The following is a 17350-nucleotide window of genomic DNA, read 5'->3' as shown; positions in this document are numbered from 1 at the left end:
CGTCGTGACACTCACACCACGACTTCATGTATCAATATGCAAATAATCACGTGACGTCAATGCACGAGGTCTTCATTAATCACACATACAACAGAATGGAGATTACACATACTAGCTGTGCAGTGAAGCATTAATTGCATTACAACGTCGGCCGTGGCGTCACATCGGCTCGAGGGACAACGACCAGTAGGGGACACCTGTTGGGTATTGTATCTTGCTGTTCGTTGGTCTATTATTGACGTGTGATCACATGGCTGATGAATTCCTCGCACCAGGTGTTCAAGTATTTAAAAGCGTGTGGTGTCTTTTAAAAGTTGTGTGTTAACGAATTCCATAATATCTATATGTACACAATTTATTCATTCCATACATAATCTATTTACAATGTACTTTAATTTTACACAAATACTGTGTCTATCCCTCTCTCTCTCTCTCTCTCTCTCTCTCTCTCTCTCTCTCTCTCTCTCTCTCTCTCTCTCTCTCTCTTTCTCTCTCTCTCTCTCTCTCTCCCCCTCTCTCTCTCTCTCTCTGAGGCGCTCTCTCTCTCTCTCTCTCTCTCTCTCTCTCTCTCTCTCTCTCTCTCTCTCTCTCTCTCTCTCTCTCTCTCTCTCTCTCTCTCTCTCTCTCTCTCTCTCTCTGAGGCTCTCTCTCTCTCTCCTCTCTCTCTCTCATACACACATAGGGTGTATTTTGAAATGTTCGTAAAGAGGTCTAATATATCATTCCATTCATTAAAACACATACATGAAATGTTCATTGTTTATTTTATTAAGCTAGCATTACGTTGAAAACAATAATTACAGTTGAAAATTTAGTTAAGTGAACAGAGAAAGCACCTCAATGACCCTACAAGCTATTAACACTGAAACGACTATATGTTGCCATTGAAAAATTACAATTGCAAAGCAGGATACGTAGTACAAATCTGTTATAAACAGTTAGACTCTCTTACAGTCCTCGGAGCTTTGCATCGCTAAAACTTGGGTCGTTTTGTATGTACCACTATATATACTGCATCGCGAATATCCTTGTACCGTGCGCCCTCATCGATCACATAGGGCTAACCATTCGTTGACGTGTTAATGCGCCGAAACCTCGGGCTTCGCGATAACACGGAGCGTTAACACGGAGCGTTGGCGTGTGTTTAGATCAACATATGCTTTGGACATCACACATTGAAAAAGTTAGTTAAGCAATTTCTCCAATTATTGGCATAATTTCCAAAATTCGCTATTACGTACCTAAATCTACTCTTCTTCTGCTGTATAACTCTATGATCTTGCCCCATATCTCATATTGTATAGAGATATGGGGCAATACATACAATACATTTCTCAAGCCTATCTTAAACCTTCAAAAGAAAGTTATTCGCTTTATAACTTTTTCAAATATTGATGCTCCCTCCTCCCCTCTTTTTCAGCAACTAGGAATTCTAAATGTCCACCAGCAATGCAAATTTAATACTTCTTTATTTATTTTTTATTTGAGGGCCGGTCACTTCCCGCAAACAGTTAACGACTACTTCAACACACCACCAAATACGTATCACACTCGGAATACAACGAGAGATAAGTTTTACATTCCAAAAGTAAATCTTACTCTGACGCAACACAATTTTCAGTATGCAGATGCAAAACATTGGAACTCCTTACCTGAAGAATTGAAAAAAATACAATCCAGGACTACTTTTAAAATCTCAGTTAAAACAGTATTTGTTACAAACTTAATTCAGCTTTTTCTACCTTACATTGCATTTAATGCCAGTTGTTATATATTTTTTGATGAGAACGCGTTTTGTTTTGTTTGTTTTTGTTTTAATGTCAAATTTGTTTTTCTTGTTGCTTTGATTATTTTGTTTAATCAATTGTAGTATGGGCCACAAACTTGACTAGTTTGTTTCAAACTATTTTTGTGGTCCAGCCATAAACTCTGTATTCATCCATCAGTTTATGTATAATATTTATTCCACTGTCTTTTTTACTTTCTCTCTTGTTATGTTGATATGATTTTGAGTTTGTGGCAAATAAAATAATATATACTATACTTAAAACCCAAGTTTTCGCGATGCGAAGCTCCGAGGACTGTAAGATAGTCTAATAAACAGTTTGTATCACTTTGTTGTAAGTATAACCACACCGAATATTAATGTAAGTGCATAAACAACAAATAACTACTCCAGTATCATGAAACCATGGACATCCATGATGAAACCAAGTGCAGAATTTCATTACGTCTGGGTCGCTTTCTTTTAGTATTCATATTGTTAAATGAACCTGCATGAGTTGTACTCATGTACTCTATAGATAAAAACAACTAATTTGAAGGGCCGTTGAGGAGCATTGACAACATAATCCTATCCGGATCCGTTCAAATAACCTATTTTTGTTACAAATTACCCAAACAAAATACAGACAGTTATAGCGTGCATGCACACATGAAATGTTAACTTTTATTTCTCTGTGAACACAAATTAACAGTTTTATGTTTGACTCTTCCTTGTTTCATTGATGTTAATTTGTGTTCACAGTGAACTGAAAGAAAAATTGTGTGATATGTAAAAACACCGTGATGCCTATAGTCACTCTGGTTTAATAGTAAATGGCAAAAAATCACACACGATAAATGTAAATCAGTAAATGAAAGTCTCAATTTTTGTCATCAAATTTGTACCCTTGTCAAATTTCTCCCATTTCTTTACTGAACCTCTGATAATGAGAGCTCCTCGACATCTTTGCTGTGGGCCTCTTCGTTCTTACTGTTGTCAGCGATTTTGTTCCGTCCTGAGGCCTGAAAACGACACATTGATAGTTATTTAATATATTAATCTTATCACTCAGAGAAATTATATTTGATCGAATATATTTTCAAAAGCCTTGAAACTCCTCGGGGGTGGGGGTGGTGGGGCTATTTGGGCTAAGTAATGGGTACAGGTGTACCCTGCTGGATTCAAATTACAAGCACAAACGCTGCAATTCACTTAAAAAACCTAGGGGGTCAAAAGTCTACATTCCAGCCAGAAAATAGAGGGCAAAGAGGAGTTTAAAATCTCGCAAAATTTTGAAAATTGGCAACCTGGAAACTACATTGACCAAAACAAGGGATCAATAGTTGTATGGGCATTCCAAAGGGGAGGGGGGGGGGGGGTTAATTAACAGTGTACACGAGTTGAAGAAGGTGTCAAAATCGCGGTATAATATATGTATATTTAATTACTATATGATGAGTACCCTCCCCCTCCTGAAATTGTATGTATTAGGATCGATAAGTGTATAGGATACGTATACAAAACGCCTTCAAGTTGAATCATGCAATACAATAGTTGAATTTGGTTTACTTCATTTGATAATGATAATTCAATATCTGTTGTGAACACAGTCTTATCATATTGATTACAATGCACAGTACATGACAGGATATGTTTACAACAGCAATTGAATCTAGTCTTGGTTTCCATGGCCGATGCAGGACAGATCAACCATAACCCAGATTAGGCTGCCGGTAACTAGGTAATCCCATAATGGATCTGCTCTTACGCATTATGTGCTTTGCAAATGTGCCATCTCCATTCTTGTAGAAATTCCCACTCTCGAAAAGAAATTGCATCTATATTTGAAGTATTGTTATCAAATCATGGTTATCTTTGGCAAGCATTGTAACTAAAAATAAACAATTAGTGTGCAATGCAATAACACAAGGAACAGAGTTGGATTTTACAAGCAAGTACTATAGTAATTAATACACACCGGTCGCTTTTGTCGTCTAGAGGCATAGCGTTGGACTTCGATGAATTTCTCTTCTTTCAAAGAATCGGTGACTAATACATCCGATGAGCACAACACCCGGACACCTTTAAGTACCTACAAGGTGGAAAGAACATTTACGATATAAAACATTTAAATAGCACATGATAATAGACAAACAACTATACATTGACTATAAGTTAAACCAGAGAAAACTTTCATGATCCACAGTGCGATGGCACGAATTAATATGCTAAAGTATTATAGAGCGAAATCAAAAAGAGACAACAATTCTTGCGAGGGATGTAAAGAGAACGTAGAATGGAATAAGCCACCATACCTCTTTATTTACGGCACTAAATCCAAGATAAACGACTGATCCCTGGAAAAAATTGATTTGGAATGATTTTAGAAAGAAAATCAAAATCAAAATAGAAACAATTGCAAAGTTGCTCTTTCTCCCTTTGTCTCTACCTGTAGCCCCCTCTGGTAATGCATTCATGTAGTCTGTCTTTTTCTGTCACTCCCTCTCCATCTGTCTTGTCTGTCTGTCTGTCTGTCTGTCTGTCTGTCTGTCTGTCTGTCTGCCTGCCTGTCTGTCTGTCTGTCTGTCTGTCTGTCTGTCTGTCTGTCTGTCTGTCTGTCTGTCTGTCTGTCTCTCTCTCTCTCTCTCTCTCTCTCTCTCTCTCTCTCTCTCTCTCTCTCTCTCTCTCTCCCCCCCTTTAATTGAATACAGAATTAAATCTAACCAGTACAAAGACAGATCCAGCAAATACATAGCCATAAATTTCATTTTCACTCAGCATGGATATAGCTCCAAATACCCAAGCCAGGGTCAAGGTTGGATAAAGTACACTTGTGCCTAGCAAATCATTCCTAAAACAAATAGACATAAAACAACATGAAATAGCAAAATTTATATTGTAGGCATTCATTACAGAATCTAGGTGTCAAAATGTAACAATAAACTACAGTATGGTAAAACTTGTAAACTTTTCATACCTGTTCACTAATGATAAATAAAACAATATGAAAGCTCACCACAGGTGATCTTTCTCCAAGTCAATGAATTCCCTCTCGAACTGCACAAATGTGTGATGGCTTATGGCAAGGAAGATAAAGCTAGCCTGGAAAGAAATTTAAAATGTAAGGCATAGAGGTACGTGTTGAGGTATTCAGGTGAACTACATCACGGAGGGTCTATGACTACATCAATCACTTTATAAAGTTTCCGTTTCCAGTGCAACGTATAGCTCAGAGGCTAAGCTAAAGCTTTCGAGAATATATAGATAGTACGTGAGAAAATAATTAAAGAAATTTACCATGTTGACCAAGACCGTTACCGTCAGTGATAGAAGTGTCCTCTTGTCGTATAAGGGCAGTATACACCTGTACGTATGAAATATGCCAAGTTGAATGGTTACAACAAAACAAAACACTACATATGCAATGTGGATGCAGAAGTTGTAGAGAATACAGTCTGTAATTGATGAAATAGGAATGTTTTAAAAACATTAAAAACATCTCAGCACTCTATACTCTATACAGCCGGCATGGATTCTAAAATGGCAGTACTTTGATATCATTTTTACTTCTACTTCAATATTGTGTGAATTTTAATTTTAACCGAGAATGGGTATGGGATTTCTTGAACCAAAGTAACAACATTTTATCTCCAATGCGCGCATACTACATAGTGGTTCACGTGCTTGAAGCCTTACCCATCATTGTAACTGCCATCAGCGTTGATAATGAACGAAAACCCAGTCAGCAAAGCTGGTATTAACCATCCTGTGATGAGGTACAACATCCTTTGAATAAAAACCAAAGACAGTAAAATCATATATTTGTACAAAGACACAATTTAAATCATTGATACGACAGATAATGTAAACCTAGTTATTTTCACTAGTGGTCTTCAGCTAAGTCTCAAAGACTAACAAATCCTAACTCTGTTTTGTTTGGTATTTTTGGAACAAAGCCTTTATTTCGCACATCAGTTCGTGAGCCTGTAGACAAAAAAATAATTGGCACAAGAAAGACAATGAAAATGATAAGGTAAGCCTAGGTTTAAAGACATTTTACTGAAAAGAAAGTGTATCTAGAAATTTAAACATTTGAAATAAACTATAGACGGGTAGGATTCGGCGCGGCAACCAACGCACTTTACTGAATTCATGATGTAAAGTGACTCAATGTTAAGACACAGAAAACAAAAATCAGTCATCAATTTCTTCACTAATATAAAAACAGAATTTTGAATATTATGACATATTTCATTTTTACCTTCTCTTTGTAGTGATGTATATAAAGTATCTCAATTTCACGAACACCTGGATTGATTGACATAGCAACCATGCATTTGTTGTTAGCAACACAAATGTCATAAATATGACAGTTTGTCGGCAACCCTGTAGACGCAAAATCCAGCAAAAAGATTATTTGCTTAGAAACAGCAACGATATCAGTCAACTTTGTCTTTCTTTAAAAAGGATAAGCATGTTATACAAAATGAAAGGCAATGTTTTACGTGCTCACAAAATTACGTCACCAAATTACGTCACCAAATTACGTCACCAAATTGGGTGATGCAGCAGATCTCAAAATTACTAATCTGTTTCGGGAAGTAGAATACAACATACAATGTAATTCTTCAGATGACGAAAATGACAGAAAATGTTCAGATTTAGCCCATATCCCCTTGAAATTGCATTATTTCATGACGTCATTGTTATGACGTCACCAAAAGATGTTACAACAGTATTATCACAAAATGCAAATAAATTCTTAGAGCAAGTAGCTTAGTGATCTAATTCGACAACGCCATGTTAAAGAGCGCCATCAGTGTTGAAAACAGCTTACCTGCTCACTCTCCTCCTCCTGCAACTGACCAGCAAATACACCGATTGGAAATAACATATACGCCAGCGTGGCATTTGCCATCACAAAATATCGATCGATGTTGATTCTGTCATCAAAAATGCACGAAATCTGTTGTTACGATTTTTAGTCAGATGAAAACTGTTACATTAAATACCGCATCAAAGGAATTCGGTCAAGCCACAGACAGGTTTCTCCCTTGTCTGTGGTCAAGCAAGGACGCTCCCTTGCTGGGAGGAGGGGGGGGGGGGGTTAACTCATATAGAATGGGTATATACCGCGGTTTTCATCCCCTCTTTTTATGACTCAAGTAGACTTTTGAGCATTTTGTTGAGGTCGACAGCCCTCTCTTTGGACGTATTTTCCAAGTTGTTTCAAGGTTGCCGACTTTCAACTTTTTCAAATGTTTTTGGCGTCCATTTTGAGGATAAATGTAGACATTTGACCCTTATTTTCTGGCTTTAATGTCGTTGAATTCCCCACGTTATACCTGTACAAATTGCCCAGCTAAGCCCCCCCCCCCGGGGGGGGGGGCTCCTCTTCCAGTGTTGGTATTGAGTGTTACCAGAGAGCCAAGATGTCGTGAAGATCAGAGTGCCTTTGTGATAAGAATACGACACACTAATTAAATGGGGGTATTTCAGTGGTGCAGTGATTTGTACTGCACGTGATATGACTGTTTACCAAGCATAACATACGGGAATCGAAATATAAATTGTGAATACTTTGAGAATAAAACAAACAAACAAATAACAACAAACAACTGACTAGAAAGCAAACAAAGCAACCATGGAAAGTCACCACCACCACAACACCACCACAACACCACCACAACACCACCACAACACCACCACAACAACACCACAACAACACCACAACAACACCACAACAACACCACAACAACACCACAACAACACAACAGCAACAACAACAACAACAACAATATCGTAAATTGAAATGTACATATGTGTACTGCATTAAAGCTTACCGTGACATTAGTATCAGTATGAATGCCACAATCATCAATATCATTGCTAAGAAACTGGCAACCATGACGACATACTTTCTAGCTTCCGTTAAAAATGGCTAATGTCAAAAGGAAATAAAACAAAAAAACGTGATTGCTAATTCAATATGTATTATTCCTCAGACTACCAAACAATTTGTTTGGGTGTCCTTGCATTATTGATATAATGATTTGAGTTATCGTCAGTTGTAAATGTGGGCTTTTTATGTGGGTTCGGGTGGGGGCATGCTGATATAGGTGCGTACAGCCACGTTTATGAGCAGCAGATAACATTGCTTCTGGAACTAGTTTCTACATAACAGCACGATCGCGAGGGGTAATATGACGTCTACTAGTGCCCGAATAAGGCCAGGCAATAAGTGTTTTATAACACATCACATTTCCAGACACATATTCATTCGATAGTCAAACAAATCCCTCATAAGACTTTCGTGCTACATGAATAATGCCCCAGGAAGAACAGAACGCAACTAGTGCCTCTATATGCGAATTGAGGTCACTATGGGTCGATTTCCATACCACGTGATATTATCTAAGCCAATCACTGAAGGGTATATGAAAGCGATGTTTTATGATATATATTTTTCCCCAAATACTGATACAAGTGATATAATGAGGGCTTGATGAAGATAAATATTGGGATAATAATGTCATAAATAATCATACTAATGCAAAATTACTTAAAGACAGAGTGGAGAAAAATAATGGCGATTCTGAACACGTTTGACTAATATTTTAATTACTCATTAATTTCGATAAAGATCTTCACGCATTAGCTCATGTATGATTATACAGTGATGATTTTGAAAAATCTCAGGTCACATTTCGAGCATCGCAAAAATAATGACCTTAACGCGTAACGCGTGTTGTTGTGGCGTAGTGACATCAGAAACTAAACCCGTATCTGTGGTTTTCACGCGTACAACTTGGCTTACGTATCGTATAAATGAAATATACAAACAAAACACTTTTTACATTTGTAATCTAAAACAACCAGCATTTTTTATACAATGGGAAAGACAAGACAAATTGAGCAAATAAACTCATGAATAGACAACAAAAAGTTAACAAACTTCTTAGTATTATACTTACTATTGGCTCTTTTCCAATTACCATAGCAACAACAAAGCTAGTCAAGTGGTTGCATGTACATTTAGTATAGTTATCAGTACTCCCTCTATTAACCACACTACAACCCTTGGTGCTCAACGCTCTGTGAAGGAGAACATGATGAATAATAGTTTGACCAAGTTTAGGATGGTTCTGTATAACCCAGTTAAAGAACAAATTCTCAGCCATGCATCTGAGAGTAAGAAGTGAATACTGCAGCAGCAGCAGCAGCAGCAGCAGCAGCAGCAGCACCACCACCACCACCACCAGCACCAGCACCACCACCACCACCACCACCACCACCACCACAACAACAACAACAACAACAACAACAAACAATAGCGTTAGTAGATATAAACAAAATGATAAGCCTTCCAATAACATTTCGCAATGACAAAACACTTCATCGACAAATTCTCCAATGCATAGATTTTCGACAGATTAATAGTCCAATTCCCATGTTTCAAGAGAATGAACAATCTCATATAAAGCTGACATCTCACACTATAGTGGTTTGAGCTAATATTACAGGGACAGTTCACAGCTGATCCTAACATTATATATATTCTCATAGGTCCTCATCTTACCGAGCAACAGCCTGATATATTCTGGATCTTATCAGCCATATCTACCAATTTTCATAAATAAATAAATCTATTTTTGAAAGGTTGCTAGATGTAGGGTGGTTGAAATTGACTTTTCTGGGTCTCTAAGCATATAAATGCAGCAGTCTCACTCTTCCTTCTCCCCTTTAAGCACCTTTTGCTATTCAAAAGATAGCACATAGCTAGAATTGTAATCGTTTCTTACCCCTTCGGGTCGCCAATTTCGAAGAAAGAACATCGTGGGCCGTACCCGTCCTGGTAGATACAGAAAACGAAATAATTGTATCATTATTTCAAAAAGTCGTAAACTCGAAGCGTATGTATGTATGTATGTATGTATGTATGTATGTGTGTGTGTGTGTGTGTGTGTGTGTGTGTGTGTGTGCGTGCGTGCGCGCGCGTGCGTGCGTGTATGTATGTATGTATGTATGTATGTATGTATGTATGTATGTATGTATGTATGTATGTATGTATGTATGTATGTATGTATGTATGTATGTATATGGGTGGGTGGGTGGGTGTGTGTGCGTGCGTGCGTGCGTGTTTGTGTGTGTGTGTGCGCATGTGCGTGAGTGTGAGCATGTGTGCGTACATGCATAAGTCTGTCTGTCTGTCTGTCTGTCTGTCTGTCTGTTTCCTCCCTGAAGTCAAATAAATACTATTAACAGTAAACTTGAAATATTACCTGTTGATGATACAGGACCAATGTGATGTTCTTACGTAGCTTCAGCTGTGCGGGTTTGGCTGTATGATAAACCTTCACAGATATCACAGGTGTGTTGACCTTCCAAACTTTCTTCTTGGCGGTGAGTGAGTAAATCCATTGCTTTAATCTGTCATTTACAAAAAAATGAAGATCATATTTATATAAATATAAAATGAAAAAAGTATGAACAAATTAATACATCAAATATAATTATCATCAGCAAATAATCAAGAAAGTGCGAGAATATTTGACGAGTCGATAGAGGATTAAGTATTTGACGAAAAAGTACATTTTGTCAAATATAGGCCAAATAAAAAAGAGTTTCCGATAACTCGACTGACCCTAGTTTAGGCCACTGACTATAAACAAATTTTTTTTTCATGCAAAAGGTAAAATTATGACAATTTACTTCTATTTCCCCTGTAGATTTTCTTGCCTTTGGTTACTTTCTTTTTTAAACCAGAGAGAAAAGATGTCATTTCAGTCTATAACAGCATAGTCTGCATATTGTGTTTGTCTACTTCTGAATCACATAATACTTCTTTTACACCCCATCAACTGTTGGAAGTATTGTGACCAACAACTTTAATTCAAAAAAATAGAATGTAAGATAAAATAAAATAAAATCCCTACATACCTACCCTATTTCCTGAAGTCGTGTTATCGGAAACACACTTAAAAAAATTGCCTTAAAGTTACCTACTTTGGCTCCGTGCTAGAACTTGGAAACATGTCGCCAGGGTTGTGATATATAGCTGTCATAACCGTCGATACTTCTGGGGAGATAACAACAATAGACATCACCTGATTAGCTATGATGTCAAAATTGTGCACACAAAAAGTGAAATGTTTTGGAATATTTTAGAACAATTTTGAACAAAAAAAGGACGTTGATATTTTACAAGTCAGGCTAAGATTGAATTAAACAGATATACAACGTTTATATTTGCATAATTTTCGCCACATTGAATATATAAAGTTTTGACGTCATACAGCTCATCACTTGCTCATCACGAGCTGTATCACAAGCTGTATGACTTCATTACATTTACGTATTCAACGTTAAATTCTTCTGCTGGCAAGGCGGAAATTAAAAAGAAACGTTTTGTTGCCATGGTAACTGTTAACCAGTTTACTGAGGTTACAAATTATATGTAAAACAGAATATTCCACACATTCTCGCAAAACAGTGCTGTTCTTCCGCGACACTGCGTCTTGGACGGTGCCGTAAAAGAGGCTGTGGTTTACGACGATGATGTCACACGGAATGGAGTTCACGTCACAGCACAACCAGAATGTTTAAAGCTACACTGTAACGTTTCTTGAGACTATTTTGTCAGATATAATCATCGTCGTAAACCACGACCTCTTTTACGGCACCGTGCAAAACGAGCCGTCAACTCGTTATTTCGAAGTTCGCGGAAGAAATAACAGTTCTGGTTTGCGAGTATGGATATAACCGACTTACTCGTAATACCATACACTCTGAACAGTAAACTTATTAAATCACCTGAAGGTAACTGAATCTGTACATCAGTTCAATAAATCTAATCAAAATGATTTTTAGGTTCACGCTCAAAAATTAGCGCCATAATGCAGTTTTCATTTCCTTATGGTCAGACTGGGGAACAAGCATCCTTTACCTGAAGTATTATCCAAAATCTCTGATGGTATGATAACGTGGGTGTCTCCAATCGATGTCTGAAAACCGCATTCAGAGGTTTCTCTCTTATTTTTTGGCCCATGTATATATTTTGGAAACCTATGATCCATTGTATAATTAGTCACCAGTGAAACAGTATAATCTAAAATTGAAATATAAAAAAGACCAATTTTTGAATTAAGTGATCGATATTAGATATGCTTCTACATGCTTTGGAACAACCAGAAAGTTTTAAATGTACAGACAAGCGAAATATAAAATACATTGATAAAAATGAACAGCTAAATGCACCTAGCTAACTCACTGAAACGTTCAGTCTTTCTAATCGAATTCATCTTCATAACACAAGACATACCAATAAAGGTAACAGATACATCCCTACAGCTAAAACTGAATATGGGAAACGGTCATTTCACTATAGTGGCGCTGTTCTATGGAACAATCTACCGGCCCTATCCATAAGATCAGCTCCGAACTCATCGATATTTAAAAGACATCTTAAGAATGTAGTCTGGTAAATGTAAGTGGATATCATTTAAAGTACACTGTGCCTCTGTAACTTTTTGTGCTAGTGTGTCCCTTTTTGTTTGTTTTTCTGTGTACATAATCTTGCATTGGTAGAACAGTGTTTAAACTCTGAAATGGTGTCTGTGTATGCAAGATTAATAAAAAAATAAAATAATGAAACTATTAGTTTGAATTAAAAGTAGTGATAATGGGCCATTACCGATGTTTTTGGTCGACACGTGTACACCTTCTCCTCGGAGTCTTACAAAGCCTTGTGCTAAGTCACCAAACTTTTCAAGAGCCGTTAGTGCACCAACGGAACCTTTGTTTGGTCCCAGATTCTAGATCAAGACACATTGCATAATTTTTGTATCAATATATATGATGATATGTTGACATAAGTTGACTATGTCAGGTGAGAGTGCAAGGAAACATACACTACCTAATACAAGAAGAAGAAGAACATATTTTAACTGGTATGCTTGGATTGAGCTATTCGTCGTTCTTTACACTTTTGTAATCACCCTGGTGGTATTCAGTTGATACTTAAAACACTGAGGAATTTGTCAGTCTAAGGTGTGATGCGATTTACGTTTTATCTATATCAATCAATCAATCAATCAATCAATCAATCAATCAATCAATCAATCAATCAATCAATCAATCAATCAATCAATCAATCAATCAATCAATCAATCAGTCAGTCAGTCAGTCAGTCAGTCAGTCAGTCAGTCAGTCAGTCAGTCAATTTCTCTCTCTCTCTCTCTCTCTCTCTCTCTCTCTCTCTCTCTCTCTCTCTCTCTCTCTCTCTCTCTCTCTCTCTCTCTCTCTCTCTCTGACTGATTAAATACACACATGTTTAAACTATCTTCTCCATACCTGATGTATCTGCTTCCATTGAGATTCATAGTGTTCATCCAGAAGCCCATTTGTCAGAGAGATGACGTTCTACAAGGTCAAGGAGAAAACTATTGAAAATATTGTTGATATGTTTATATGTACAGTAATCATATTGATTCACCATGATGTGAACATAGCTATAATACTTTCCACACACTGAATAAAGAAAAAGAAAAGCAGTCAGGCAATGAATGAATGAATGAATGGATGCATGAATGAATGAATGATCTATCCAGCAAACCAACCAACCAACCAGCCAGCCACAAACAACCAACTTACCAACCAACCCATCCATCTACCAGGCACCCAACCAGCCCACAAACCCAACCCGCCCATCCTGGCATCCATCCATCCATCCACCCACCCATCCACCCACCCACCAACCAACCAACCAACCAACCAACAAGGTTCTAACTTACACAAATAATGGATTTCGTCTCTTCATTTGCTGCTTCAAGTAGATGCTCCCTTTCGTTTATAACATCAAGCATGTCAATTGAACTTAGAAGGTCGCCACCAAACATCGAAGGTGCATTTGTATGCCAATCGTACACATCTTTAATTAGACCAAGTATGTCAGTTGGGCTTGTTGCATCACGAAACTTAAAGAAAAGAACCCCAAAAGAGAAAACAAAAATGAGGAGAAGAAACCCCATTTCCTGTGGGCTGAGAAGACATTATTTTTGTAGTTGACAGTATATTTACTGATGCAGTCTGTTCGCCTACTTTGTCCTTAGTTGTCCATAATGTCTATATCAAACAACCATGCTCTACTGTTTTGACACTTTTACCTTTGCTGGTAAATTTGTAATGACGTGTTTTAATGTCTATTGACATTACTGTCTGATAAATCCATGTAATACAGACGAACATCTTTGCAATGACACAATGATATTTAACCTTTAGGCCAATCAAAATATGGAATGACCCACTAATTGCTACAAAAATTATATTTTTGGCCTTATCTTCAGATTGGTCCTCATAATGAAATATTAAAAGTCTACCAAAATCTAAGTAGTGGAACAGTATCTAATTTGCATAAATCTAACATGGCCACCATAATAGCCCCTTTGAAATAATGTTATCAATAATTAAATAATAATATTATAGTTTATTTGAATATTAACCATTCTAAGTAGGGTAGTTTGTTATGCTGAGTTAAAAAAGGGGTAATTTTATGAACATGAGCTGCCATGGTAACGAAAGTCACCATAGTATGCGGATTATTTTTCCAAATTTGGACATAAAACATGGAAAAAATCTTGCTTTTGGCATGTATAAATCGGTGCTATCCAATGCAACACAAATTGTGTTAAATAGGATAAATGTTTCCATGGAAACATACAGGAGGCTTAAAAATGTTTTGATAAAATATTTCTGCTGACAAAATGTTATGAATTTAATAATAGTCAGGTTTATTTGCATATTGCCCACCCAACAGCGGGTAGTTTATGCAGATGTCAAACAAACAATATTCTGAATTTCTCTTCAGTTGGGGACTTCATTCGGTAACTTGAAAGAGAGAGAAGAATTCATGTATGATTTTTATTATTATATAACATTAAACACCTTGACTTGTAATAATAATAATTATTATTATAATAATAATGATATAATATCTAATTTCCACTGTGATCAAGGTCAAATATTTTATGATGCATATCAGAATTCTGATCACGCTTGCGCACCAGCAAAAGAATAAACCAAAGAAACCAGACCTACCTGTTGTAAATAATTCGCCATTATCACTGAGACACAGGCCGTCGTATCAACGTTGTCCCACTCACCATCCTCTTTGCAATAACGTCTCATGACACCTTCGAAATAAAAACGAAAATATTTGTCAAGTGTGTATGCAAATGACAATGTATAACTATTTACATTATAATAGACAATGTGCATGTCTGGGTTAGTGGTTTCTATGTTTTGGTTGACTTTGAAAAATCACACACTGTTAGATGTATGTATGTATGTATGTATGTATGTATGTATGTATGTATGTATGTATGTATGTATGTATGTATGTATGTATGTATGTATGTATGTATGTATGTATGTATGTATGTATGCATGTATAAGATAAGATAAAGTAAACATTTGTATAGCGCCAAAATCCAAAAATAAAAATTGTTCAGAGGCGCTTCACAAAATATAATTTAAACAGAAACTTTCCATAAAATACACAAAGTCTAAATTATGCAATGGAAAAGAAAATGTTCCACAAATGTTCCTTATGTCTAAAAAAATCAAAAATAAGTTTTAGTTCAGATAATACGCTTAGAAATACGCTTCTCTAAAAAGGTATGTCTTGATACTCCCTTTAAAAGATGACACTGTTTGACATTGTTTGATTTCCTGTGGTAATTTATTCCATAGTTCTGGTGCAGCAGTAACAAACGCACGTTTTCCATAAGTATGTTGAGCTGGGTTAATTGTGAGAAGAAATTTGTCCTTTGACCGAAGTTCGCGTACAGGCTCATACCGATTGAGTAGATTTGAGAAACGTTCAGCAATTTCTTCAGTTGATGTATGTGGAGGTAGTTGCAATTCCTTTGATTTATGGAGCAGCTTATTAACTACATTAAACAGGGCTTTCTGGTTGTTTCCATTTTCCTGAATGATATGGCGATAGTAGTTGATTTTAGCGCTGTGAATTAACTGGTTGACTGTAAGACACTGTGATTTATATATCTGGCGATGAATCGTTAGTTTTGTCCTCCTCCAGTTCCGCTCTGCCAGTCGCCTCTTACGTTTTGCATCTCTTATTTCATCGTTATACCATTTTATGTTTGGTCTCATAATGACAGTTCGTTGACGTATAGGTGCATGGGTATCAAGGATATTACGTAGCGATTCATCATACTGGTCAATAAGTGACGTAAGGACGGAAAAAGGTCGAGTGATCAATGGTGAATTTTGTATATCTGTACAAACATCTTCAATATTGATGTCTGTTATTTTTCTCGATGATAATATCTTTCTCGTAGGCTTTGGTTTGGTGACAGGTATTTTAAATGATACGGCAAAATGATCTGATATTACTGGATCTGATATTTTAATGTCTTCAACAGTGTTCTCTGATGTTCTTGTGATGACTAAGTCCAGCATGTGTCCTCGTTGGTGAGTTGCTTGTTGTACATGTTGAGTAAGATTCACAGAATCCAGCATGTTTTTGAACTGGCATGTATCCCTGTTGTTTTCATCATCTAGGTGTAGGTTGAAATCGCCTGTTATCAAAAGTTTACCAGGTGATACACATTTGGTTGACAGAAAATCAGTGAATTCTTCAAGAAATGAGGAGGTTGTTGATTTATTCTTAGTTGATGGTGGGGGACGATATACAACAATTAGCCGGCATTGATCAGAGGGAGATTTCAGTAGAGATTCCATATATTCAAAAGGCTTGAAACTCTGTTGTTGTTGAACTTTGGTGACCTTGAGATTGTCTCTGTACAGCATTGCAACACCACCACCTGTACGTTTCAATCTTGGAGTGTGGAGTAGTTTATAGCCATTTGGAGTGACCTCACCCATGGCAAAATGGTCAGTTTCATTTCCAGTTAGCCAAGTTTCAGTGAGTAGTACCAGATCAAACTTGTTTTCAGTTACAAAGTCAGTAATCTGTAGTGTTTTATTCATGATTGACCTGCAGTTGAGAAGACAGCTTTTCAAACAATTTATTTTGTGTGTAGTAGGCTTGACACTAAATGAAGAGGCAATCTTCACAAGATTTCTATATCGTGCTCCTTGATTGGTTGATGTATGTACTTGTGGCAGATGTCGGGTTGTTATTCTGACTGGGATGGCACGTTTGTGATATTGTCCAGCAGCACATCCTCTCTTGGTATTTAAGGTCTTGCATATATTAAGAGAGTGTGTGTGTGTGCGCGCGCGTGTCAGTAAGTTTGTATATATGTATACATGTATGTATGTATATACAAAGGACAACAGGTACAACATTGGCACTATAGTCTGTATACTTACCAATTGTTCCTTCTGGGCAGGTTGTATCAGGGGTAAAGCAGTTTGCTGCGGTCTCTTTCCAAGTGACATTAAATATCTGATCTTCTTTGTTTGGACACTTGGGATCACCTGCACCTATGAGAACAAAAAAAGCATGTAAAACACACACACACACACACACACACACACACACACACACACACACACACACACACACACACACACACACTCTCTCTCTCTCTCTCTCTC

General features: G+C 37.0%; 1 protein-coding gene across 1 annotated transcript; it reads right to left on the bottom strand.

Moving 5' to 3' along the window:
* Positions 1–789: 789 nt before the first annotated feature.
* LOC144452117 (cadherin EGF LAG seven-pass G-type receptor 2-like) lies at positions 790–17242 on the bottom strand. The gene is made up of 20 exons (XM_078143139.1): positions 17123–17242; positions 14861–14955; positions 13558–13740; positions 13118–13186; positions 12459–12579; positions 11712–11873; positions 10772–10844; positions 10048–10195; positions 9568–9617; positions 8740–8860; positions 7609–7706; positions 6603–6708; positions 6027–6151; positions 5462–5551; positions 5063–5129; positions 4782–4867; positions 4490–4616; positions 4081–4122; positions 3744–3857; positions 790–2787 (listed from the first exon to the last, which is right to left on the bottom strand). Exons 2-20 carry the CDS (start codon positions 14948–14950, stop codon positions 2695–2697), a joined length of 1965 nt encoding a protein of 654 aa, XP_077999265.1. The 5' UTR covers positions 14951–14955; positions 17123–17242; the 3' UTR covers positions 790–2694.
* Between the last annotated feature and the right edge of the window lie 108 nt (positions 17243–17350).

This window comes from Glandiceps talaboti, chromosome 22, assembly GCF_964340395.1.
Source record: "Glandiceps talaboti chromosome 22, keGlaTala1.1, whole genome shotgun sequence".
In the NCBI taxonomy this organism is placed as follows: Eukaryota; Metazoa; Hemichordata; class Enteropneusta; family Spengelidae; genus Glandiceps; species Glandiceps talaboti.
Note: the sequence above shows the minus strand (reverse complement) of the source record. Positions and strands in the feature narration are given on the sequence as shown.